Source organism: Nesoenas mayeri, assembly GCF_963082525.1.
Source record: "Nesoenas mayeri genome assembly, chromosome: 9".
Lineage (NCBI taxonomy): Eukaryota > Metazoa > Chordata > Aves > Columbiformes > Columbidae > Nesoenas > Nesoenas mayeri.
This window is the reverse complement of record NC_137557.1, coordinates 25,477,429-25,502,588: the sequence shown is the minus strand read 5'-3', so window position 1 is coordinate 25,502,588 and position 25,160 is coordinate 25,477,429. Positions and strand designations below refer to the sequence as shown.

Here is a 25,160-nt window from a genome sequence, read left to right as displayed (position 1 = left end):
CTTACAGGCTTACAGTGATGAAACTTTGCCTTTGGGGAATGTTTCTTTTGGTTTTTGTCCCACTGAGTTAGACTTTCAGTGGACCTAAAAGTTGAGAAGAAAAGAAGACGACGACTAACACCCTTTTAACAGAGCGGTCAGGTACATAGAAAACTGAGCGAAGTGCATAGAGATGTGTCAAGAGGAGAGAAAAAGGCTGGGAAAAAAAGAGCAATAAAAGCAGCTGACAGTGGAGGAAAAGAAAAACCAACAGTGATGAGTGTCACCTGAAAAGATAAATGAAAATTGGTGGTGTTTTCTTATTGCATTAAGGGCATGTGTTTAGTCTTAACTCCAGCTTTCACTCCATTTTTCATTTACCCAAACCCTCTTTTCTTTTGCGGCTAGCTGAGAGTCTATGTGTGAACAGGTGAAGGTGGCTTCAAGAGAAACTAGTCTTTAGTGTAATTTAGAGCAGCACTACATGTTTAATTACTTTTGGGTGCTCACAGTGGCCTTCCTGAGATGCCATTCTGCCAATGCAGCATTGCCAAAACACAAGTTTTGATTATCTCATGGCCCTTGCCTATCTACTCTGCCAGGTTCAGTAGTGACACAATAGGAACTAACTGTTTTGAGCATTTTATGCCTCATGGGATTACCACATGCTAAATTAATCTTCAGCCACTTACTAAGGCAGATAAAAAAATTGGAACTTTGATCCTTATCTGTTCTGTTCTAATTTGATGTAGAGCAGGTAAAGGAATATATTGTCTCCAAAAGAATGGTTAGTTCCAGTATGTTCTGAGGTGTGTGATCTGAATATGGAGATGAAGGGTACTGCAGAAACTTGCTTGTATGGATTTTAGGGTTTGGACATGGATACTAAAATAGCAACCTACATTTCATTCATGTTTATTGAAACTGAATTTTTTATATAGAGAGATAGTGATGTGTGATAGCCATGGGTATTTATATAGGGAATGAAATGTCTTGATTTTCTGCCAGGATATTCTAGTATGTGAACCCCTTTTCAATTAATTGTCCAACCTGCATTCTCAGTAGCTCACTGTCAAAGCAGGGGGAGTATTTGAATAGAAAAAGCAACTGTATGTTTTCTGTGGTGTGCTGGTTTGCACATTTATGCACTTTACAGAGAAGTGCAGTACTTTAGAGCTTTGGAACTCTAAGAGCAAGAAAGATGTGACCTGGTGTGATGCAAACTATCTCTAAAAATATAGTTTTCAAAATATGCTGAAAACATTAGTTTTTGTCTCTCATGTCCTTCATTCCAGCTGAAATAAATCTGTATATAAAGTTTGAAAACACTTCTGGGAAATGTACTGAATCCCCTTGAAAAGCAGATAAGAACAACCAAATTTCACTGTATCTGCAAAATTAGTTATTATTGAAGAGTATGTTCCCAAGATGAGTGGAGCACATTTAAATACACTGCCCGTGCACTGTGGACATGACGTGGTATGAACGGAATGAAGCTGTGCCAGGGGAAGTTCAGATTGGACCTCAGGAAAAGGTTCTTCACTGAGAGGGTGTTTGGTCACTGGAACAGGCTCCTCGGGGAAGCGGTGGCAGCACCAAGCCTGTCAGAGTTCAGGGGGTGTCTGGATGATGCTCTTACTCATATGACTTAGTTTTAGGTAACTCTGTGAGGAGCAGGGAGTTGGACTCTGATCCTTACGAGTCTTTCCAACTTGAAATATTCTCTGATTCCAGGAGCATCTTCTGCTTTTCCCCTCAAATCCATGTTCCCTCATGCAACACAATCCAAACTGGGTGGTTATTACCCTCCATCAAGATCATTCCACTTACAAGTGTATCACTTGCCAAGGGAAAGAATGGGGCTGAGCCAATACAAGTTATTATTTAATATTAATAACCTTACCTGCTATGTGCAAAATATTTGGTTTAAAAAAACAGTTGCTACATCTATTATGTGCACAAACACGGGTTCCCATGCTTGTGGAGGCACAGGGAGAGGAGGTTTAGGAGCTGTCTTCTTGCCACGGGACCTTCTGAGCATGTACAGTGTAACGTGTGTGGGGTGACGGTGCCCTCTGCCCCCAAAACATGCCTTGTCATTAATGACAGCAATGGTAGCTGATCTCAATATGCCTTAAGGCTGCATTTCTGTCTGGCAGCTCCATGACATGGGAGGCGGGAGCAACTTCCTGGTGTTCTGTGTTGAAGATGGAAATATGTTTGTTTTGTAGTAAGCTTTATCTCAAGGTATGTATAACATTTATTTCCAATATAAATATTTGGCTTTGTCATGACAAACTACAGAGTGGAGGACAGAATGAGATGATGATGTAGATTATTGTTACAGTGTGGATTATTCTCATTTCTTGTGTTTTACCAGCTAGATTATGCTCCTGCATTACAAGTTGTCATCCTGTGTTTGGTAACCGCCTTTAAACAGTGCTGTGGTTTATGGTGTTAACTATAGGATGACATGAGGGGGTGGCTTGCAGTGCTGCTTCTTGTCCTTTCTAGGTTCTCCATATTTTTTCTGCAACCATTTCAGGGGAATTTTTCACCTTTTGACCAGCCAACTTCTGGTCTCAACTGCACAGCCACAATCTCCCTGACAACATGCTTCGTAATGCATTAGAAAAGCCTCTAACTTACTTGTTCCATAAATCCGAACAAAACTATCATTTTATATTGCATTTCAACCTTAAGAGAAGGCAGCAGCATTGCTGTCATGCTTTCACCTCTAAGCAGGGGGGAAGCAGCCAGCTCTGGCAGGGCAGGGCTGCCGAAGGGCAGATTACAACTCGACGGCATTGCAGGGGGTGTCCGAGATCACCAGGCAGAAGAAATGGGGCTGGGAGAAACAGAACGACCCCAGAAGGTAAAACGTCGAAGCAGGTCCTCTCCCGTGAATGCAGAAGAGATGAACAGGGACCATTTTGGGCTGTCCTGGAGATGGCAGCATTGAGCAATTTATTTTTTAGACTTAGCTCGCAACACTTGTTTCCTACTTAAAGTGGTAGAAGTTATGCGTACGGTACATTTCAGCCCTGTAAACAGCAGATTGCATTGACTATTCAGTTTAATTTAGCATATAATGACGCGGGGAAATGTAGTTAACCGCTTGGCGCTACGCGGGGAAAGCTCTTGGGGGCCCTTCCCCGTTCGCCCGCCGCGGGGCCGGGCCAGCCCAGCCCCCGGGCCCCGCCGGGCTCTACGCGGGGAGCGACCGCAGCGCCAGCGCGGAGGACGCGGCGCTCCGGGACACGTATTCGGCGGAAGCGGCTGCCGAGGAGCGGGACGAGCCCCAGCCGGGCGGAAAACGCCCGCCCGCCCCGCAGCCCGGCCCCGGCTGGCGGGAGGGAGGGAAGGAACCAGCGCAGCCGCTGCAGCCGCGCCGGCCCCGATCCCTGCGCCGCGGCCTCGCCCCGAGGGGCGGCGGTTACCGCCGGCGGCGGCCCCACGCTCGGGCCGGCCCCGCCGTGCGCAGCCGGCGACGAGGGCTGCGGGGAGGGCGGCGGGAAGCCGCTCTCCGCCCCGCCGGGCCGCCGCGGCGCAAGCCGCGCCACTGCAGAGGCTGCCGGCGGCGGTTATAAATAACACGCCGCTGAATGGCGTCTACGCCTCCTTACTACGCGCCGCGCCTCAGCCTGGCCGGGTGCCGCCCCCCGCCGCCGCCGTGACGGACAGGCGGCGGCACCAATGGGGGCGCGGCCTCCGGCGGGTGGTGCGGAGCGGGGCCGGGCCCGGCGGTGGCGGCCCCCGCGGCCGCGCTGAATGAGGGCAGGGAGGGAGGGAGGGCGGAGAGCGGCGGGGCGGGCCGCGGGGCCGCGGCGCTGGGCTGGCCGGGAGCCTGGCGGCGGCGGCTCCGGGGATGGTCCACGCACTGGCGCCGTCACGTGTTGTTCTCCTTGGAGCGAGCCTGAGCCGCGGCGGCGGGCGGAGGGGGCCGGACGGGCGAGCGCCGACCCCGCCGCCTGTTTCGGTGCGGGGCGCCGGGAAACTCCGCGAAGAAGCCGCCGGAGAGGGAGTCGCCGCGGCGGTGCCCGCTCCCCCGCCGGCCTGGGGCACGGGAGGGGGCCGCGCCGCCGGCCGCTGAGGCGCTGCCGCCTGGAATGAAGAGGAGGAGGAAGAGAGGATGTTCCGTCGGCACTCGGGCTGCCTCCCCTCCCCTCCCCTCCCGCCGCTGCCGCGTGTGGAAACGGCACTTTCTCTGCCTAACGAGATGGGACTGAATGGGGTCGCCAGCCGCCTCCGCGCACACGAGCGGCAGCAGCAGCAACCTCAGCGCTGATATTCGGGGAAGAAGGGGATTGTGTTGTGGGAGGCTGCTTTTTTTTTGTCTTTTTTTTTTTTTGCTTTTTCTCTTTTTTGGGTGAAGGGGAAGAGAGGGGGAAAGCAGCGCGTATTTTTGGGTGCAAACCCCGGACTTTGCAAAACAATCTCCGCCCCCAAGAGGATATTTAATCTGCAACAGAAATCGCTACTCTCGGAGGCAAACTTGAGACGGGGAAGGGGTGCGGGGAGCGGAGCAGGGGACCCCCGCCCGCACCCGGCCCCGCCGGAGCCCGACCCTGCGAGGGAAGATGCGTTTCTCTTTCCCGGCGGCTGCTCCTGGGACGAGACTTTCGTCTGGACTGATCGGGACTGGACTTTTTAAGGGCACGCGTACCCATCTAGGGGTGATCTGGGCATAAACAGCAACGCAAACTCCGATTTGGTGCTGGAAGCTGCTTCTGCCGCTGAACAGCTGCTCTCACCCTGCTTCTGTCCCTCCCCCGTCCCACTCTCAAAAGGGGATCCTGAGCTATTTTGCCTTTTTTTTTTTTCTTTTTTTAATTGTTGCATGAATTTTATTTTAGGTGGTTGCCTTTTCCAACTGGCTTGGCTGTTTTGGGGTCTTGTGGACTGCTAGCTGCAGTAGCAGCTCCACCGCCTCTCATCATGGCTAGCCCCACAGATAACAACGAGGGCTTCTTCTCAGATGTCAGAAAGGTGGGTTACTTGCGCAAACCCAAGAGCATGCACAAACGCTTTTTCGTGCTGAGGGCAGCCAGCGAGTCTGGACCCGCCCGGCTGGAGTATTACGAGAACGAGAAGAAATGGAGACACAAGTCAGGGGCCCCCAAGCGCTCCATCCCACTGGAAAGCTGCTTCAATATCAACAAACGGGCTGACTCCAAGAACAAGCACCTGGTGGCCCTCTACACCAAGGACGAGCACTTTGCCATTGCAGCTGACAGCGAGCCTGAACAGGAGAGCTGGTACCAAGCACTGCTTCAGTTGCACAACAGGGCCAAGGGCCACCACCACCTCCATCACCACCACCACCACCACCACAGCGATGTCACCTTTGGAGGCAGCAGCGCCGGACTGGGGGAAGCAGGTGAGGATGGCTATGGTGAGGTAGCCCCTGGCCCAGCTTTTAAGGAAGTTTGGCAAGTAATTCTGAAGCCTAAGGGCCTAGGCCAGACAAAGAACCTGATTGGCATCTACCGCCTGTGCCTGACTAACAAGACCATCAGCTTTGTGAAACTGAATTCAGATGCGGCTGCTGTGGTGCTGCAGCTGCTCAATATCCGCCGCTGTGGTCACTCCGAGAACTTCTTCTTCATTGAGGTGGGGCGCTCGGCTGTCACTGGGCCCGGCGAGTTCTGGATGCAGGTGGATGACTCGGTGGTGGCGCAGAACATGCATGAAACCATCCTGGAGGCCATGCGAGCCATGAGCGAGGAATTCCGGCCCCGCAGCAAGAGCCAGTCCTCCTCAAACTGTTCCAACCCCATCTCTGTGCCCCTTCGCAGCAGGCACCATGTCAACAACCCTCCACCCAGCCAAGTGGGGCTCAGTCGCCGGTCCAGGACTGAGAGCGTCACAGCCACCTCTCCTGCCGGTGGTGGAGGTGGAGGTACGAGTGGCAAACCCAGCTCTTTCCGGGTTCGAGCGTCAAGTGACGGGGAGGGCACGATGTCAAGACCTGCCTCGGTAGATGGCAGCCCAGTTAGTCCCAGTGCCAACCGAACCCATTCGCATAGACACCGTGGCAACTCCAGGCTCCATCCGCCACTCAACCACAGCCGGTCCATCCCAATGCCTTCCTCGCGCTGCTCTCCTTCAGCCACCAGTCCCGTCAGCCTGTCATCCAGCAGCACTAGTGGCCACGGCTCCACATCAGACTGCCTGTTTCCACGAAGGTCTAGTGCTTCGGTTTCTGGCTCCCCTAGCGATGGCGGATTTATTTCTTCTGATGAGTATGGTTCCAGCCCATGTGACTTTCGCAGCTCTTTCCGCAGCGTGACCCCAGATTCATTGGGACACACCCCACCAGCTCGGGGCGATGAAGAGCTCAACTACATCTGCATGGGGGGGAAGGCCACCCCCTCTTGCTGCAGCCTGGCGGCCCCCAATGGCCACTTCATCCCACGCACCTGCCACCCGCAGCAGCAGCCCCGCTACCCGAGTATGCCTCGAGGTGGTAGCGAGGAGGTTGCTGACTTGGAGAAGACATTTAGGAAGCGAACTCACTCTGCAGGCACGTCACCCACCATCTCCCACCAGAAGACACCCTCACAGTCTTCAGTGGCCTCCATTGAGGAGTACACGGAGATGCTGCCTTCTTACCCCTGTGGCAGCAGCCGGCTGCCCTCCTACCGGCACTCGGCCTTTGTGCCCACTCACTCCTACCCGGAGGAGTGTCTAGAGATGCACCACCTGGACAGTGGCCATCATCGGACCAACTCTGCCCCGCACATGGATGACGGCTACATGCCCATGTCACCTGGTGTAGCCCCTGTGCCCAGCGGTGAGGGGCCTCCGAAGGGTGGTGACTACATGCCCATGAGCCCTAAGAGTGTGTCGGCCCCACAGCAGATCATCAACCCTGGCAGGGGAGGCCGCCACCCTCCAGCCACCGTGGACTCCAATGGCTACATGATGATGTCCCCCAGCAGCAGCTACTCCCCTGACAGTGGCTCTGCGGGCTATGGCAAGATCTGGACAAATGGCGCCGGCCACCACCCGAAACTCTCAGTGGAGAGCAACGAAGGGAAGCTCCCCTGTGGCGGCAGTGACTATATCAACATGTCCCCAGCCAGCGGCTCCACCACCAGCACCCCACCTGACTGCTACTTCGGGGGTGCAGGGCAGCCAGGCATTGAGGAGGCTGCTGCTACGGCCCATCACAAACCCATCTACTCCTACTTCTCGCTGCCACGCTCCTTCAAGCACGTGCATCGGCGGGGCGGCAGTGGGCCGGCGGTAGTGGGCGAGGAGGGCAGCCCCCAGCCCCGCATCGCTCTTGGCTCTGGTCGCCTCCTCTACGCGGCTGAGGACTCGTCCTCCTCCACCAGCAGCGACAGCTTGGGTGGCGTCGGTGGTGGCACCGAGGGCGGCCCCCCGCTGCAAGCGCAGCCCCCGCGCAAGGTGGACACGGCCGTGCAGACCAACAAGGGCCGCCTGGCGCGACCCACGCGGCTGTCGCTGGGCGGCCCCAAGGCCAGCACGCTGCCGCGGGCCCGGGAGCAGCCCCCGCTGCTCCTGCCCCCGGAGCCCAAGAGCCCCGGCGAGTACGTCAACATCGAGTTCATCGCCGGCGACAAGCCGGCCTTCCCCTCGGCCGCCCTGGGGCTGGGTTTGCCGCCGCCGGGCAACGAGGGCGCCGAGGAGTACATGAACATGGATCTGGGGCCCCCGCGGGCCCCCTGCCCCGGCGCCTTTGTCGCCGCGCGGGCGGCCCCCGCAGCCCGGCCCGGCCGAGGCGCGGCCCCCGGCGGCCGGGACTACGTGACGATGCAGCTGGGGGGCGCCGCCGCCGCCGCCGCCGGGGGCTCCTGCCCGGACTGCGCCGACAGCCCTTCCCCGTCGTCGCCCGCCCTCCTGCTCAGCTACGCCGACGTGCGGGCCGGCCGCTCCGCCGCCGAGAAGCCCCCACCGGCGGCGGCGCCGACGGCTTCCCCGGAGCTGCCGCGGCCGCCGGCCGAGCTGTCGGTGGCGCCTCCGCGCTCCTCCTCGCTGCTCGGGGGCCCCGGCGCGGGCAGCGCCTTCACCCGCGTCAGCCTGAGCCCCGGCCGCAACCAGAGCGCCAAGGTGATCCGCGCCGACCCGCAGGGCGGCCGGCGGCGGCACAGCTCCGAGACCTTCTCGTCCACTCCGAGCGCAGCCCGCGGAGCGGCGGGCAGCGGCGGGCTCGGGGCGCCCTTCCCCTGCGGCGGCGCGGGGGGCGCCGAGGAGGTGAAGCGCCACAGCTCGGCCTCCTTCGAGAACGTCTGGCTGCGGCCCGCCGCGGGGGAGGCGGCCGGCGCCCCCGCTGCCCGCCGGGAGCCGGGGGCCGCGCCCGCCCTGGAGAACGGGCTGAACTACATCGACCTGGACCTGGTGAAAGACTGCAGCCACCGCCGCCACCAGCTGCACCCCTCGGCCGAGGGCGCCGCTCTGCCGGGGGGCAAGCAGCCGCCGCCGAAGGCTCCGGGCCAGCCTCGCGGGAGCGGCCACGCCAGCGACGACTTGAGCGCGTACGCCAGCATCAGCTTCCAGAAGCGGGAGGAGATGTAGGAGCCGAGTGCCCGCCGGGGAAGGTGAGCCCGGGGCGCGGGAGCCGCGGCTCCGCTCGGGGCGCTGAACGGCCCCGGGCGTCCCTGTGCGGGGAGAGGCCGGGGGACGGCGGCCCAGGGCTGCTGGCTGCCATCCCCTCCGCGGGCACTGCGGGCGCGCAGAGCGCGGGGCGGCCGGGGCTGGCGGTGCTGTCCCTCCAGGAGAGCAGCGGTGGCTGGGGCACCTTAGGGTAGTAGCGTCGTGCGTTTTTGCCTTAATATCTGCAGCGTGTTTTAGTGGCAGAAGGGTCCGGGAGCACAGCGTCCCCGCGGGTGTCCCGGCCGCTGGCCCACACCTGCACGGGTGGGCGGGGTTGTTTCCAGAGCGCACCTGGGTGCTCCTCTTCTGATGGGGACACAACACTGTGCTTACCCTGTTGTCGCATTTCTTTACTTTTTGGAACTAGGTGCTCTTCAAAAGCGTGTGTCGGGGAGAGAAGCGAGTTAGCTGTAGCATGGAACTGGAAACAGGCAACTCCCATTGTAATCCTGGTTTGGTCAGTGATCACTCTTGTGGCCACGCCAGCTCTTGCTTTCCCAAGTGCAAAACACGGCTAACGGCGTCTCCCTCGGGGCTGTGATGAGGGTTAATTCAGTTTTGTTCAGAAGGTGCTTTGAATTTGAAAACAAACTTCAAAACCTTCAGAGCATTTTATCTGTCACTTGTGTTTCAGCTGATACTAAGCATGGCTGTCCCATGCTCACAACAGTGTTACAAACTGCATAAGAAATGGGCTGTATGAACTGTGTCTTTGACATTGACTGATGTGTTCTATTTTTCCTTGAAGCTTTTCATTTTTAACTTGGGAAAAACTTCTGCCAGGCTGTTGCACATTGATTACAGGCGTGTAAGATGAGTAGAAGCATAGTTGCAAGCACTGCGGTGTTTCTGCTACGTGGAAACTTCATGCTGTACATAACAAATCTTGTTTAGAGCTCACAAAGTACAGTGCACCTGTGTGAGTCCTTTCTGAATGGTGAAGGTTGGTTTGGTGCAGACATGCACTAGATAGTTACCCAGTTAATCTTGTTGCAACACTTGATTTTTAGCAGTTTTCTACATACTTGAGCAGCAACAATCACAGTAGTATGAGTAGTTATTATGAATGCGTGTAACGGCATAAGGGGTGAATTTCATACCACCTTTTACTTCGTAAGTGTAATAAACTTACTATTTGTATTGCTTGTTCACTCAGCTCAAAGAAATGCTGAGGGCTCGTCTTGGTAAGATGCCCGGGATCATATGTTCACCATTTTTATACATTTTGCATCCTTACAACCTGAAAAAAAAGCAAAACAGCCTCTTCTCATTTGCTACTTAGGAGTCACTGCAGTTAACCAGGTAGAACAATGCAATGTTAGGTGTTAATCTTATGTGACCTATGAGGACAATGGTAATTTTGAAGTTTGAGGTAAATTTTAAGATAAGAGCAGATTTTGCTGGCCTGGTTCAAGTGGTAACAGGTAGGAAATGATTGTTTCTGTGGCTATCTGACAGGAGTGTGTTGGCTGTCACAATACATTGTCTGTGAGCAGATTTACACGGCCACACCCTTTCTCTATTCTGGGATGTGCTTGCAAGAGCTTGTCTAGACTGTCTTGGAGATCCCTCTCCTTCCTTTAGAAATCTGTGTCTGCCTAGGGCAGTGTTGGTGTTACGAACTCTCTGGGAGGAGATTTTTGCCAGAGGATGTAGCTTATTGTGCTATAAGTCACATTGTTAGGAGCATCACTTTCCCCACCCCCCTGCCCTGTTATATGCTAAGATTGAGGGAACAAATGTGAGAGAAAATCCTCTGTCAGCATGTGGATAGATTATAAAAGTGTGCAACAGTATGAAGAGTGCAGGTTGAGGGGAGCAGGGTCATAGCTGTTTGCTTGCACAGTTTTTTTTCCAAATACACTGTTTACGTTTGCTGTAGACAACTTACTCGATCCTGTGTGTTGTCTTTAACGTAAAAGCTGTGGCAGCGTTCTCTGTCGTGGTGGTGGGTAGACACACCTGCTGTGATTGTGCTGTTGAGTGGAGGATAAGGATGTGAAAGACCTGATAGAAGGACATGCTGAAAAGTATGGCAGATGTTTTTCGGAACAGCATTGTGAAAGATAGTTTCTAACAGAGTAATTGCTGTTTGATGGCAGTTCTTATTTCCCAAAATTAGGATTGGACTGAGCAAGCACAGCTTCTTCTGGGAGGCAGGGGAAGAGCCAGGTTATAATTATATGTGGAGTTTGTAGCCGTGACTGTTCCCTTTCCCTTCCCACTATGAAACTGTGTTAGTTGCTTGTAGCGTTCTCAAACATTAACCCTTTGGACTCTTATTTCCCAGGCTAGACTCCTCCCCATCGCCTGAAACTTTCCTCACAAAATTCAGTGTGACTAGCTCGTATGTTGTTGAGTGTGTCAAGGAAAAAAAACCAACCACGTTTTTGTCTGTGTTAAACAATTTTTACAGCTGTTTATTGATTTGTCCTCGTGCTTTTTCATGTTGGAGGTGGGACTTAAGTTTGGCAGAGGAATTGGCCCACGTAGGTTATGACTTATGCCATTCTTGGGAAAATCTACCTGGAGGTGAGTGATTTACAGGCCTACAAACAGCCTGTTGGCAAAGAAAGTTGAGCACCATCAGCTAAGCCGTTCTCCGGAGAACTCCATGTGCAGTGAGGGTTCTCTGGTTTCCCAGGAGCAGCTGGGCAGGCGGTGCTGCCGCAGCCCCAGCTTCCCCCTGCTCCTCCTGCAGCTGAGGCTGCTCGGGCTCTGCTGAGAGCGGGGAGGCTGCCGTTGTTGTTTCTTCTCTTGGTGTATGAGCAACAGGAGAGAAAACCACCTTGGAATGTTTGCAGGTACAGCAGAGAGAACATCTCCACCTGGGAAGGGAGAGATGAAGCTGCAGGTATCAGAACAAGGGATGGGGAAGGCTGTGTTAAGTACCCTTTCTTTGCTCCCCATCTCTTCCATGGGTTATTATTTGTACTTTTAATCTCAGAAGTGGCAAAGGGACTGCATGTGTTCTTTTTTTTTGTTCCTCCTCTCCATAGAGCAGCCTTCCACCCCACCCCAAAGGCCCAAACTATCTGGATAACTCTTGTTTTATCCATTCTGGCATTTTCTGTTGTTCTAGACCACAAGACAAGGGCTCCAAATGTTGGCTATTCATCTCCTAATAGGTAAAATGATTGTTGCTGCTTTGCTGCAAGCTAGCTAACTCCTCTTCCCCGCTCCACTGTCTTCTGCCGCAGCTGCCCTCAAGTTACGGAGGCATTATAATCTGAAATACCTTAACCTCTTTCAAAACATTAAAGATACTGGCTGAAACAATCCTATTGCTTTCCAAAGATAATTAAAAACCATTTCTCTTGCACCCCCAGCATTCCTCTGCACTCTCCAATCCCATTGCCTCCGCTGTCATATATTCTCGGCTGTTTGGGACTAGCTGGCTCTGCCCTATTCTGTCCAGCTCTCTTCTCTTACCCTGTTGCTGCCCTGTTCTGTCCAGCTCTCTTCTCTTACCCTGTTGAAGCGCAGCAGTTTCAGCGCAGTCCTGCCTGCTCCTTGCTCAGGCGCTTCCCTGTGCGTCAGAGCGCTGTGCACTGCTGCCTGTGCCCAGGCTGGCCAGTGGCTCCTTGGTGCCTGCGTCCTCTATCGGGTGCATTTTCACACCGTAGCTGGAAGGCCACATCACTGCAGTGGCCAAATGGTGCTGGGAAGCAGCAGCCCGTGGCACGGAGACAGTGAGGCGGGAGCTGGGGCGCAGGGAGAGCCCTGCTGCTGGAAGGTGTTTTCCTCCTGCTTCAAGTTTTGCATGCAGCAATGAGCAGCTGTTGTGGGCGTGCTGTGGATCCTGCTTTGGGGATTGTTGTGAGAAGGCTTCTAGAATGAGCAGGGGTTTTGAAGATCAACCGCTGATAGCTTGTGTTCTGAGGACATAGTCAAAAAATATTCCAAAAAGGAAACTATTAGACATTGGCTCCGGAGAAACAGGAAAGGCTGTAGTAGGATAGTAGCAGGAATCCAGGTATGTGGCTTTGATCTCCGAATCTTCAAAGCGAAGCCATTACTCCCCTGCCTCATTTCCATTTTGTTGATGAGTCTAAGAACTCGTGAAAGTGAGTGCTAATAACAGCGAATAGAATATGTGTAGTGTGAGCAAGTGGAAACTTGGCTCACTCGCAGATTTAATGATGCCTATTTTACCCAGTGCATGGGTGGTTTGGGTTTTTTTGGTGATGTAAGAAAATGGAATACACTACAATGGGAATACAGTGCAACGGCATCTGTGTGGTTGTTACGGCTTTTTTCTGGTTCCAGTTCCAGCACTTCTGAGGGGAAGAGCTAAACATTTGTTTTAGTCTCATGAAAACACAAGATGGTTAACAGAAAATTACTCATGCAATTCTTGTATAATATACCTGGATTTTTTTTTTTTTGGGGGGGACACACATTGTTTGCTTTTAATTTTATTTCTTTAATAGTCTTCAGTAGTTGGGTTTGTTTCCTCAAGTTAAAAAGTTAAGGTGGAAAAACTGAAACGCAGCAAATGCCAAAAGAAGATGCGCACAATTAAATTAAGGTTTTTGGGGAGGTTGTTTCCAGAACTGAAAGTTGTTTCTGTAGTTTTGGGCCAGGACCAAGGTAAATACCAGGAAATTATGAAAGCTTTCTATGCTTTATGGATGTTACTTTAGACAAAACAGTGCATTTCTTACTTATGCACACACCAGTTTTTCCCCATATCTAATTATGTGCCAAAATTGAGCCTGTGTCTCCACATACCTGTGTTTTAGCAGTTCTCCTCTTTAACGAGACCACAAGCCTATAATTAATGTTTTCAGGTTTTTTGAGGGTTTGTTGGATATTTTTTTGGTGTGATTTAGAGAGTAGATCATTTCCTTTAATCTAGCTACATTAAATGGTAGTATTGATTATTCCCCCACCTCCACTTTGATTTTAATGACAAGTTTCTTAGGACTTTTCTTTTTTTGTTTTCCTGGCTTAAAAATTGTAATTGTATGATTTATAAACCAATTCGGTTGATTACAAAGTACTATCTGGACTTCTTTAGCACACAGGTTTCATATTTAGTCAATGTTTAAACTGATTTCTGAACGTGGTTTAAATTTGAAAATGAAATAGGACTTAGCAGGGCAAGGATGATGCTCATTTTCAACTAGCAATTGTGGAGAGATCATATATTTCCTTAGATAACGCTCACAGATAGAGAATTGCAACTTTTCAATAAAATGCAGTGAGCGGTTGTGGAACAGGAATGTTATTTGACCGATTCCTTCAGCATGTTGCATTGTTTCAGGAGTGCTTCATGGTAGCTGTGATTTTCATATTCATTAGGACTGTACAGTTTTAATGACTTTATAAATATATGGTGCGAGTACAGGAAGCGAAAAGCACTTGAGTGTTCTTTTGAACAAGTTGCAGCAACTATTTAAGAGCTTGTTTGTGAAAAAAGTTTCTTTGTTTTTCAGTTTATCGAAGTTCTGAAAGTGGATTTGTTCAGTACTGATTATTGCGTAAGGAAAGTTACTAGTCAACATATGCTTTTAAAAAAGATATTTTGGTGTCCAGTGATGTGGAAGAGAAATAGATGTTCTCTTCCAAAACTCATTTCATACTAGATTTTCCCTCTGTGCCATGCTTCATTGGGAACTAATTATTGCGTTTGATTGGCAGAGTTAGGAAGTACGACACTCTTAAGAGGCAGGAGGAAGCAGGGGGAGATGCTGTTCATGGGACCTGTGCCGTGGCTGGAGGAGAGACTGTGGGATGCTGAGATATGATAATGGGAAATAGGAGGTACAGGCTGGGAATGGTTGTAGAGACTGGTATGGAAGGGAGGTAGAAATGAGAGACAGGCATTACGTGGAGGCCACAGAAGCTGTGGTACAGGGTTGTGGGTGGAGAGAATGGCAAAGTGTTGGTGAACGTGAAAGTTTGAGGGTGAGTGTGGGGAAATGCAAAGGGCCTGGATATATACAGAGAGTTTATTCTAGAGGTGCTCATTTTGCATGGACTGCACTTTCCTGAAGGTGATTTTACTTCTGTATTTTTCCTTTCATCTTTATTACTGGGACAGACAGTCTGGTTAGGAGGTACATGGCTTCCTTTCTTGGATTTTCTTTTTTAATATTATTCGGATATTCTGCTGACCTTAACAGGGTGATGTGCGTAGTAAGGTAAGCAGAATTTTTCTCTCCGGTTCTTCTTTCCTGAATTCTTTGTCTTGTAGCATCCTTGTCACAACCGCAGCAATAAACCACAGGTAGGAATCTGAATTAAGTGTAAAATAAATAAGAATGAGTGAATTTTAACATTAAACCCCTTTGCTTTAATAAAATACACACGATGAAAGGAGAACTACATTCACACAGGTTTTTTAACTGCAGTATTCAGTTCTTTACACTCTACTGCTTGGACAGTTCTACATTTAATTAAAAATGAGGTTCATTAGTTTCATAATTTATCTTATGGATTAGTAAGTATAGATTTCCTTAAAATTGTTTAGTTTAAAGAATATCTTGTAAGAGAAGATTTCAAATGGCAAAATTATTGTGGCTTGTTACAGCAGGTTTCATGTTTTTCACTTTGTATGAGAGCTGCAACACAAATATATTAATATTAAATACATCTGAATGGCCAATTTGTCAATGCCAGAAGCGGGCTGTTGGTCACCTGTGTGTGCTCTCATATGTAAGAGTACTTTTTCATAAGAGTGAATGGCATTATTCTACTTTTACATCATTCTGGGATTTTGATAAATGGTGATGGTGATGATTGTTGTTTTGAATACCCGAGATAGAGGTGGTAAAGAAAGAAGAGACATTGGTAACTTAAAAAAAAAGGGATTCTTCAGTTTAACAGCTTTACTTTCCTCTTGCAGAAACGATGGGGAATCTAACAAAAGCCAAGGTGTGAACAGATAAAGGAGATTTAAATAAACCTGGCACTCTTAACTAACAAAAAGATGTCTTGATATATATCTCTCTGATCATGTTTGACGTATCTAGGTCATGTTATCTGAAGACTATTATTAGAGATTTAACCTTGGGTAGTTGCAAAGTGTATTTTCTTCAGAGTAGTTTTCGATCAGGTAGGTGAGACAGTGAAAGTTGGTGTTTGTTCAACTGCTTGTAATAATTTGGGAGTGTAGTTAGAAGATCTGGTGTCAGCCACCTGAGCCGTGAGTGAAATGTACCGTTCTCATGGTGTATCACAGAAGATTTCCCTGGGTACATTTTGTCCGCTGTTGTAAAAATCCATTTTTTTACCTGTTAAATTTTCAAATAAGATACGCTTCAAGAAAAATGGAATTGCACTGTACACTTTGCAGCTGGTAGAGCTGTTGAAGGGGACTTGTACATTTGAACTGCCTGGTGATACATGTTATAAAATGCAGGAAGGTTGTAGTGTGGGAACATCTACAGCTTTAATTGACTCTGTTTCTTCTCCCCTCCCCATCTGTGTAGGCTGGATATTTGTAACCCACAAGGGCACCTCAGCATTGGACAAGCTTGCTTTAAAAAATGTGAAGTATTCTTCAGTTTCAGTGGTCTGGTTTTCAGTATGGCGCACAAATATTTGTTAAGACATAACTGTGGGGCAGGAACTCCATAAGCTTGCTTTACCAGTCAATAAAATACATAACTAGTCTGTGCATGGGAGATTTCCTTCAATGGCACCGTTCCCTGAAGGAGTTAAAAGCTCAAACGTGGAGTGGAGGAGAATAAGCCAGGGATTGTATGGCTTCCTTCTGCCTTGACTTCACTGAATCGTAGACTTAACCAAAAAACCCCTTCATTTTCCTCATGCGATACTGGCTGCGCATCACTATTAACATCATCCATGTTTAGATGCCGGGCCTAGAGTTGTGGAGAAGACATGTGTCCTGGTCGAGACAGTAAAAGAACCCCAGGAAGCGGAGATGGGAGGTGTAAGCTGGGGTTTGTTGCTCCTCTTACAGCAAGTCGCTCATCAGTTTGTAGTGACAGTAGAGGAGCAGAAGGGAGGTGGGAGCTGGAAGCGCCGTGGCTGAAGCTGTGACTTCTGCAGCTCCGACTGGAGCTTGCCGTGCCCTGCAAGGTGAACAAGAGATGCGAAAAGACATCTAGAGCGACAGCTTATGTGTATCAGTGAGGGAATCTTTTAGATTAAAACACTGGATGGTAATTCATCTTGAGCGGAGCTGGCCTTCATTTTGGAAAGAAGATTGCTGTCTTAGAAAAGGGAATTTTAACCCCTGAGGAGCAGGGAATGAGCGGCGGGGAGACCTCTCAGCTCAGAGACAGCCCAGGAGCTCGGAGCCCCTGTGTGTGTGGCAGCCCAGGGGAGCGCTGCTGCCCCAGCATAGGGGAACGTCGGTCACTTGGCTGAAATACCGTGACAATTACCGAACGGTGGACTTCCAGTATCTTCCCGGTTCAATTTGATGATTCCTATACAAGCGATCGGCAGGGTGTTAGGAGTCAGTGTCGGCTGTGATGCACGTGGTGTGCAGGAGCCTTCACGCTGGTGTGGTACAACGGGCTTTTTCATGGTACTTGTTCTCTAACGATGATACCCAGAGAAGTACAGTTTGGGCATTTCTGCTGAAAGGATGGCTGTTCCATTTCTTACTCCTGCAGGCACTGTAGGTAAATGATGGAGATGTTGGCTGAACACTCTCTGAAAGCTGGGAGTAATTTTCCTTTCCTCAGAAGGGTTTGTGCTGTCATAATTGCTGACTCCTCTCCTGTAATTCTAAATTACTTGATACTTCAAAATAGTGAAATGTGGCATTTATGGAGCAGAATGTTATGGAATAATCAGGAAATAAACTAACAAGTTGTTTAGTCAGTCGAGGCTAAGACAATGTTCTCTTTTCTTTTGGTTTGGTTTTGTTTGCTTGTTTTTCTACTTTGGAGTACATCCATGAGGATTTTCCTTTCGTAGTACAGTTGTATTTCACGGGGGTGGCCAACAGCACGTAGCCCAGCTGTACAGCCCTTGGAAGAGGTAGGACAGCCCAGCTTGCGCACAGCATTTGCAATGGCTCCCAGGTGTCAGTAAGGTAATGTATTGCTTGTTTTGGTACCAACGAAGATCTGCACGATGGCTGCATGGAAGGAAAAATGAACAACTCTTACCTTTTTGTAGTAGTGGTAAATTCAGACAGCCAGTTTCATCTGGTGAAAATTCAAGCGGCTAATTGAAATCCTTAAGAGGATGAAAAATATATTTTGTACAGGTAGGAAGCGCTTTGCTAAAAATGAAAATATTGCCTCTCTTTAACCTGCTACATTTACCCTATTTCTCTTTTTGACTGACTTGCTTGCAAAGCACAGGCACAGTCTGCCATCCCTTCATACTTTGCTGTGTTATGGTATTTTTAGCACTTGATCCACTTTTGATTTTCTGTATCGCAGAACACAGTTCATTTTTTTTTTAAGTAGTGGCAACTAAACTGCAGAATAATAAATAGTTGTCCTTTGAAAAATAAAGTGCATGAGTACTAAATAATTCATTGCTTGATCACATCCATAAAATGAAATACAGGTAAGGAGACCTTAGCATTTCTAAAGCGTAGTTGTAGGGAGAACCATGGCAAACAAAGGAAACTTGCTGTCTGCTGTGTGTTGTTCAGGAATCTCACGGAGCAGGTTGGCGGGCACATCTGGGGTGTGGTCCTGAGAGATGTTTGGGCAGATTTCACCAGCTCGCTTTACCGAAAAGGGGGGTCTCGCCCCGCTGCCTTTACTCTCACCTGCCTGCTTCTGCTGCTCCTCTGTGCTGCTTCCAGACAAGTTAATGGCAACTGTAGTTAAGCTGATGTATTATTTAGTAACTGTTGGTATTCCCTCATTTTGCAGATAATGGCATGCAGATTTCTGAGAAACAGCAAAATAACATGTATAAAGAGGAATTCAGTTTATTTAGGAAGCTGTAGGTTGAAAACTGTAAATATTTTTCTCATTGAAAGTTAATATTTGTTTTAGTGTCAGTATTTTGGAAATAATCTTGTATTTTGTTGACTTTATCGTCATCTGGTGAACGTGATGCAGAATGTTCTTGAATTCCTTGGATATCTCAATATGGGTGGATAGCCACGTGTGGTTTATATCTATCTTACCAGTTTGAGATGAAAACAAAGGCAGATGAAACTAAACAGAAGGGCAGTGATGGAAACCAAACAGCTCCAAATCATCCCTCCTGCTCTTAGGACTGCTGTGCACACACAGCCCGTCCTCCCACGGCTGCTCCGTGGCAGCAGCGGCTAAAGAGCTGGGATCTGCTGCCGTGGGTGCGCTGTGTATGGACCTTGTAGTTTAAACAGGTAGATGGTGAAACTTGAATTCTTAAACGGATTAACATAGCTGATCGATTTCTATGCAAGACTGTCTTGAGTACTTTAAACAATTTAGGGGTTCTTAAAAATGAAACAAAACTCACAAATACATTGAATTCTTCTCTGTGTGAAACTTCTTTCCCGAGCAAACTCCGATAGGAGGGAAAAGCCCTTCAGAAGGTGCGCAGGCACGTAGCTAGGGCATGTTTTTTCAGGCCTTTGAACTCTGTTAGGAATGTGTCTCAAGATGGAAGAATGAATAGTTACTTGGTGCTTTTAGCCTCCGGGCTTGAAACTCGCAAGAGGAATGTTATTGTGTCTTCAAAGCTTGTTTCACACAAGCCTTTGTTGAGCAGGAACTTGGAGAGTCTTTGTATTATCATGCGCACAACAAAACCAGCCAGCCACCCAGTTGGATCTAATTGGGCGGTGGTGGGAGATGTTTCTTCAGTAGGAAGGCTCTGGAAAATGAGGTGCATATTTTTAATTAGGAAATACCCTTTAGAGCAAAGGGACTGCCTACACAGGCATTTACCAACTTGATAAAACGCTCTAATTATTCTGCTGCAGTTCCCTATGTGCACATCCTCTCCTTCCCCCTCCTCTCTATGCAGTGCTTTCCCATGAAGAGAGCAAATATTTACAATTCTTTTAAGTTCTGTTTTGACCCCGAGATGGTGGTAGCACATACCTGGAGAAGGCAAGCTGAGGTTGAGAAAGTGCACTGGTTCAAGTCGAAGTAATTCTTTACTGCTTTCTCGAAAATAAATCAGCATTCAGAACTTAATATATTGTCGTGTACTAATATTACCTAAACTAAGACAAACCTTTCAGTCAACGTAACTGTCAAGTGTTTAGAGGAAATAAAACCATTGCTCTAGTGAACACGATTGGTGAAGCATCCAAAATTGGGGTTTGAAGTGCAAAAACCTCATTTTGGAAGCGGCTGCTTCAGTAGAAGTCCAGAGAAATCTATTTTCATTTTAGCACGTGAGCAGAGTAATTACATGACTGGTTTATTCAGAGTTGAGTGAGATCAGCTGAAAAGATAGGAAAATGGATTTCCTTTTGGAAGTTTCTTAGTAAAAACAAAAGCAAAAAAATAAACAACAAAAAACTCTACTAAATCTGAAATTTTGAAGTTTGTAGTAGCCAAGCCCACTCAGCTTCACCTACTAAAGAATTGTCTTTAAATGCAAGATCTGTTTTGTTAAGCAACTTCCTTACGTGTTCAGGGTATTCTGTTCGGTTTTAGGTAACTGTTAACTAAATACAGAGCATACTATTTTGCAGGTTCATCCTGATTTTCATTCAAGCACAGTTTGAAAAGTCATAAATACCAAATTTAACCAGCTAGTAAATAGTGACCTGTATTGGTCATTAATTTTATGTTAAGAATCTGCATATGTATACACGAATGGTACTGTCTAACTAGGGACTATACCAAATGCTAAATTAAAAGGTTATATTGCAGATCAGCATGATTTAGTGGTTATCGCACTTTGCAAATGGCCATTAAGGACATAAAAAGTTAAGTTTCCTCATGTGCTAATCTAAATTTGATTATTTTAATCACTTTAATTTGAATTAATCCACCGTGAAGCCAAGTGTCAGTGTATACATGATAATTAAATATGATATGAGCACGCAGAGATAAAGTGTAGGCACAGAAGAGACCTGGTTACAGGACTTGGTCTGATCCAGAGGAGGAGGAGCACACAGTTCATTAAATGGTAGGAGGTTGGGAGGGTGAGAGGACAAAGTCACAGGTCCAGAGGTGGTTGTTAAATACATTGAAGGATGAGAGTGATGGGCAGGCTGTGCCAACTGACTGGCCAGTTAGTGGGTCCTAGAGAAGGCCAGGTTGTGTTCGAAGAGGTGCAGGGGCTGAGTGAGCAGAAGGAGAAATTGGAATAATGCTTTGAAGCTCAGATTTCAGTTGATGTAATTGGGCCTTAATGGCTTGAATGATTCATAATCTCTTAGCTCGCTAGGCAGTTCTAAAATTTTAAACATAGGTATGAATGAAGTTACTTATGCTGATAAGGTGGGATTGCAGCAGTGGAAAGCAGTGATGTGCCAAGAATTATTAGAGGAAAAAATTGGGGAAGTTGTTGGTAACATTTGTGTAAATGTATTTTGGAGAAAGGTTTGGATGATGATCCTTCTTCATGAGTGTGCTCTGAAGCATTTCTCATCTTGGCAGGAAAAGAACGGAATCTTCAGTTGATAAAAATTGCTGTGTCTACTTGAAGTTGATAGGACTAAGGCAACATGCCTCATTTTAGAGTATGTCCCTCTGCCTTGGTTTTCTTTCTATTTTTTTTCCGTAAGCTGTTACTGCACTGTTCTGTTCGAATTAATAGCAAGTCCCCATTAATTTTAATTAGCTACAGTAATGAGTTAGTTCTAAAGTGCTACAAAATGATCTGTAATTCAATGTCTAATTTATCTCCTACCTTGGGTATTTCATCTTTTCCGAAAACTCTTCTCCTGAAGACTGGGGAGACGTTTGATCTGTCTCGATTCAAACTTGTTTACTTCTGTGTTTGTTTTGAGTAGCTCATCAGCTTTTATTCCTTTATCAAATAACTCCTGTGATGTTAATTGTGCTTTATGGATTTGGGTCACATTTCAGCATTTGCATTTACATGTAAGGAACAGGTAAAAGCAAAAGACTATTAGCAGGACTGTTATATGCTTAGAATAAACAGGACTACAGAAGACCTAATGATAGCCTTTGTGTTATAGGACTCCTGTTGTCTCTGGAGCTTTGCAACCTGTTTGTGTTTTTAACTGATACACTCCTATGGTGGCTTCTTATTAATCTTCACTGTAATTTTTTGAAGGTTTTTGTTTTTATGAAGTCAAGAGTGATAGAAATCACTATCTGGAATCTGTTTTCATGTCTCTGGCTTTATCTGCATATCCCATAGTCATACTTAAAACTTCTACCATCGCTGCGACTGTGTCTGTTCCGAGTCTTTAGGCTCAGTTCATGCAGGGACATACGACAGAAAGAGCTCTGATAACTGTGAATAATCGTTCCACTTCAGAAGCAGAATGCCGGGTGCAGCATTGCCATCAGCTTAGTGATTGAAGGCCACCTTGTTGCTGTCTCCTTGACCACGTGCTCCTATGGAGAGTTGGTTTTGGCATCACCTGTGGTTGCTCACAGGCAATGGTGCAAAGAAGCACTTGGAAGTGTGTTCAAGGAGGGAATGCAGAACCATCTCTCTAGGCAACAGCTTGCTCCTAGGTTGGTTAGAACCTCGTCTTTCAGGCATCATTTAAACTTTTTTCCCCCCAGTCTGGACTTGGACTACTTAAAACTGCAGGTGGAACACTTTATGTGATTAGTGCCTTGAAACCACAGTTGTCTTGTACTGCTGCTTCTGCTCTGGGTTCTCATTTTGCCAACCGCAAAACCTGCTTGAAGTGGCCTGTGTGCACAAGTGCTGTGACACTGCGCCTGCAGCCAGGTGGGATCCCAACCAGCACCAGCTGCACCCCCAGCCCCAGGAGCCTTTGCTGGGCTGCTGGCTTAGACTCACACAGGTTCTATCGAAACGCAGTTTCAGTCACCCGGGGGGGTATTACTTTTATAATGAGAATGCAGTATAGGTGTATTTATGCTGTTGAAAAAAAACCAAAACACTTCTCCATTATAGCTTGTTTTGGTTCAAGTAAAAAATAGAAAGCTGTGTCTGAGAAAAGACATCTTTTACTGGCAAATCTGCACCTGCTGCTTTAGTATCCACACTAGTTCAGCTGTTTGTGTTAGTCGCGTTCTCAAACAAACCTTTACCACCAAAACCAAAATCCACACTGACAAATTAGCCTTTCTGGTTTAGACAAGGTCATATGTATGTGGAAAACATTTTCAGGTGAAAATGAAAAATACATGTAATGGCTTCAGACAGCTGTCTTTGAGACTTTCTGATGTAGTTGCTCTAGGGGTCATATGAGAAACAGGCAGGGTTCCCACCTTTCTGCCCCCAGTTCTCCTTCAAATTTAGCGATTATAAGAGGATTCAATAAGTAACTGACTCCAGCAGAAGGAAACATCAGTTTCCCCGAAACATTTCCTACTGATCTCATAGCAACTCAGATGAGTCTGTGGAAGAAAATATTTTGTTCTTTCATCAAAAAACCGTTTGCACTCGTGTCCTGTGGTCTGATACCAACCTGAACACGTGCTGTCCGGCAGATGCATGATTGTTGAACTCGTAGCATTACTATCCACACTAGGAAGTGCCCTCTCAGAGACAGCTGTGCTTTGCCGTTCCGCTGCGCCACGCAACGTTTCCAGATGTATTTGAGTACAGTCGGAGGTTTAAAATGTTCCAAGAGCTACTACAGTCATCTGTAGCTTGGCATTTTTTCCCTTTGTCTCTGTTTTCTGTAGCTTTCTGTTTTAAGTCTTATTTATTAAGAAATATTATTGTGGTCTGTTTTGGTGGTGGTTTTGTTTTGTGGGGTGTTTTTTGTTGTTGTTTTTGTTTGTTTGTTTGTTTTTGTTTTGTGTTTTGTTTTGTTTTCCCAAACTACTGTGTCATGTATTTGGCAGGAGAGGGGGAAGGTTAAAGTTCCTTCTTACCTCTCCTCCCACCCCCTTCTCCAGTGAAATTTTTGATTGTTCTGTTTAATGAGTCATTTTCTCTACAGCTGAAGTTAATTTAGTGGCTTATCCAAACAATGAGTATTTTCTGAGCAAAGAAGTGAGGGAATCTTAGTTCTTTCTCCTGTTTTTTTTTCTTTTTAATATAAAGGTATGTCATGGATGTTTCCAAAAAACATGGAAGAAAACACAGCCATAGGTTTCTTGCATCTTTGGAAAAAGAACCTTAAATTTTGTGTTGCATGAGCTTGACTTGGTGTGTTCAGGTTATGTTCCTCCTCTTCACAGAGTCATGGAAATCCACCAGCCCAGGTAGATGAGTAGTTTTCTTCCACCTTCAGTAGCTCTGGCAGTGCGAATGTTTGGCATTTTCTAGTGGATGTGTTTGCCTGTCAATGGCAGGATTCCCCCAAACCCATTCTGTTTCAGCAGCTGAAGGTCACACAACACACTCTTTTCAGCTGCCATCTGGCAGTTTATTATTAGCAATGGTATGGAAACCAGACATAAGAAAAACTGGACCAAGATGTTCAAAGAATTGTTTCAGATGTTCGGTGCAAGCTCAGTTCACCTGTGCTGTGTGGTGGCATCTCCTTTCCAAGGGCCACCCAGCCCAGACATTTGGCTTTTGAAGTAGCTTTACCGTCTGCTTTAGACACATCTCCCCAGGGTTTCTTCCTTGTGTCCACCGTTGCTTTTGGGTCCGTTTACAGTTTGAATTGCAGTGCCTTGCAAAAACTGGCTTAGTTTTGATTTCTCTCTGCCACAGTTACATTTTTAAGCCAGGTAGTCCTTTGTACCATTGTCTCGAAGGCAGCAGAAAGAGGTGACTTTGCTAATGTTTTTGCACACTGTTCAAGGTGTTTTATCATTTAAGAACTGGTAACAAAACAACCATTGACCTCACTGGAGTGGAGTTTCCTCGGTAGTATAAGCAGAGTAGAGGGAAGTAGGTGGGGTTTGCAGGGCTCTAGTGCTGCCCTATGTTCAGAAAAGCTCTTTAACGGGGGTTCTTTATCAGTATTTAAAAGCTGATAGTGTATGCCATTCAACTCTTATTTTCTCTAGCTCTTTCTTTCTTGTGGAAGTGTGTGTGTGCATTGGAGAGTTGTGTACCTTGTGCTGTTTAGGCCAGTCTGCCCAAGAGCATTGTTTTCCAGAGAAAATGGCTAATCAGAGATTTAAGATGAAAATCACTTGTAAAATATTTCTGATGTGTATGTCATATATCTGTAAAATCTGTTTGTTGAACATAGGGTGTTCTGATTTGGCTGACTAATACCAAGTTATTGTGTGTTAATGTCCTTACACACAAGGCTTTGATTAAGCAAGAAAAAAATGCTATGATATTAAAGGCTGGCCTGTGTACAACCTTGCACAGAGAAACAAGAATTGTGAATTAAGAAAGTTATCTTAATACAAGCATGTTAATATTATGCATAATAGTGACAGGTCTGGGCGAAAAAAAAAATGATCACAAAGTGCAAGATTCATTGAGACCTTTGGGGAAGACACAGTCATTTCATAGCAGATAAGGTTTGGTTTTTTTGTGGTGTGTGATGGGTTTTTTGTTCGTTTGTGGTTGGATTTGTTTGTTTGTTTGTTTTAACAACTGGGTATAATTTTAACTAGGGTAAGTTCAGT

At 47.6% G+C, this 25,160-nt stretch overlaps 1 protein-coding gene across 1 annotated transcript; it reads left to right on the top strand.

The window, feature by feature from the left end:
* Positions 1–3,947: 3,947 nt before the first annotated feature.
* IRS1 (insulin receptor substrate 1) lies at positions 3,948–8,523 on the top strand (the record flags this gene model as incomplete). The annotated part of the gene is made up of 1 exon (XM_080349874.1): positions 3,948–8,523. The coding sequence occupies exon 1, from the start codon at positions 4,918–4,920 to the stop codon at positions 8,521–8,523; it is 3,606 nt and encodes a 1,201-aa protein (XP_080206000.1). The 5' UTR covers positions 3,948–4,917.
* Between the last annotated feature and the right edge of the window lie 16,637 nt (positions 8,524–25,160).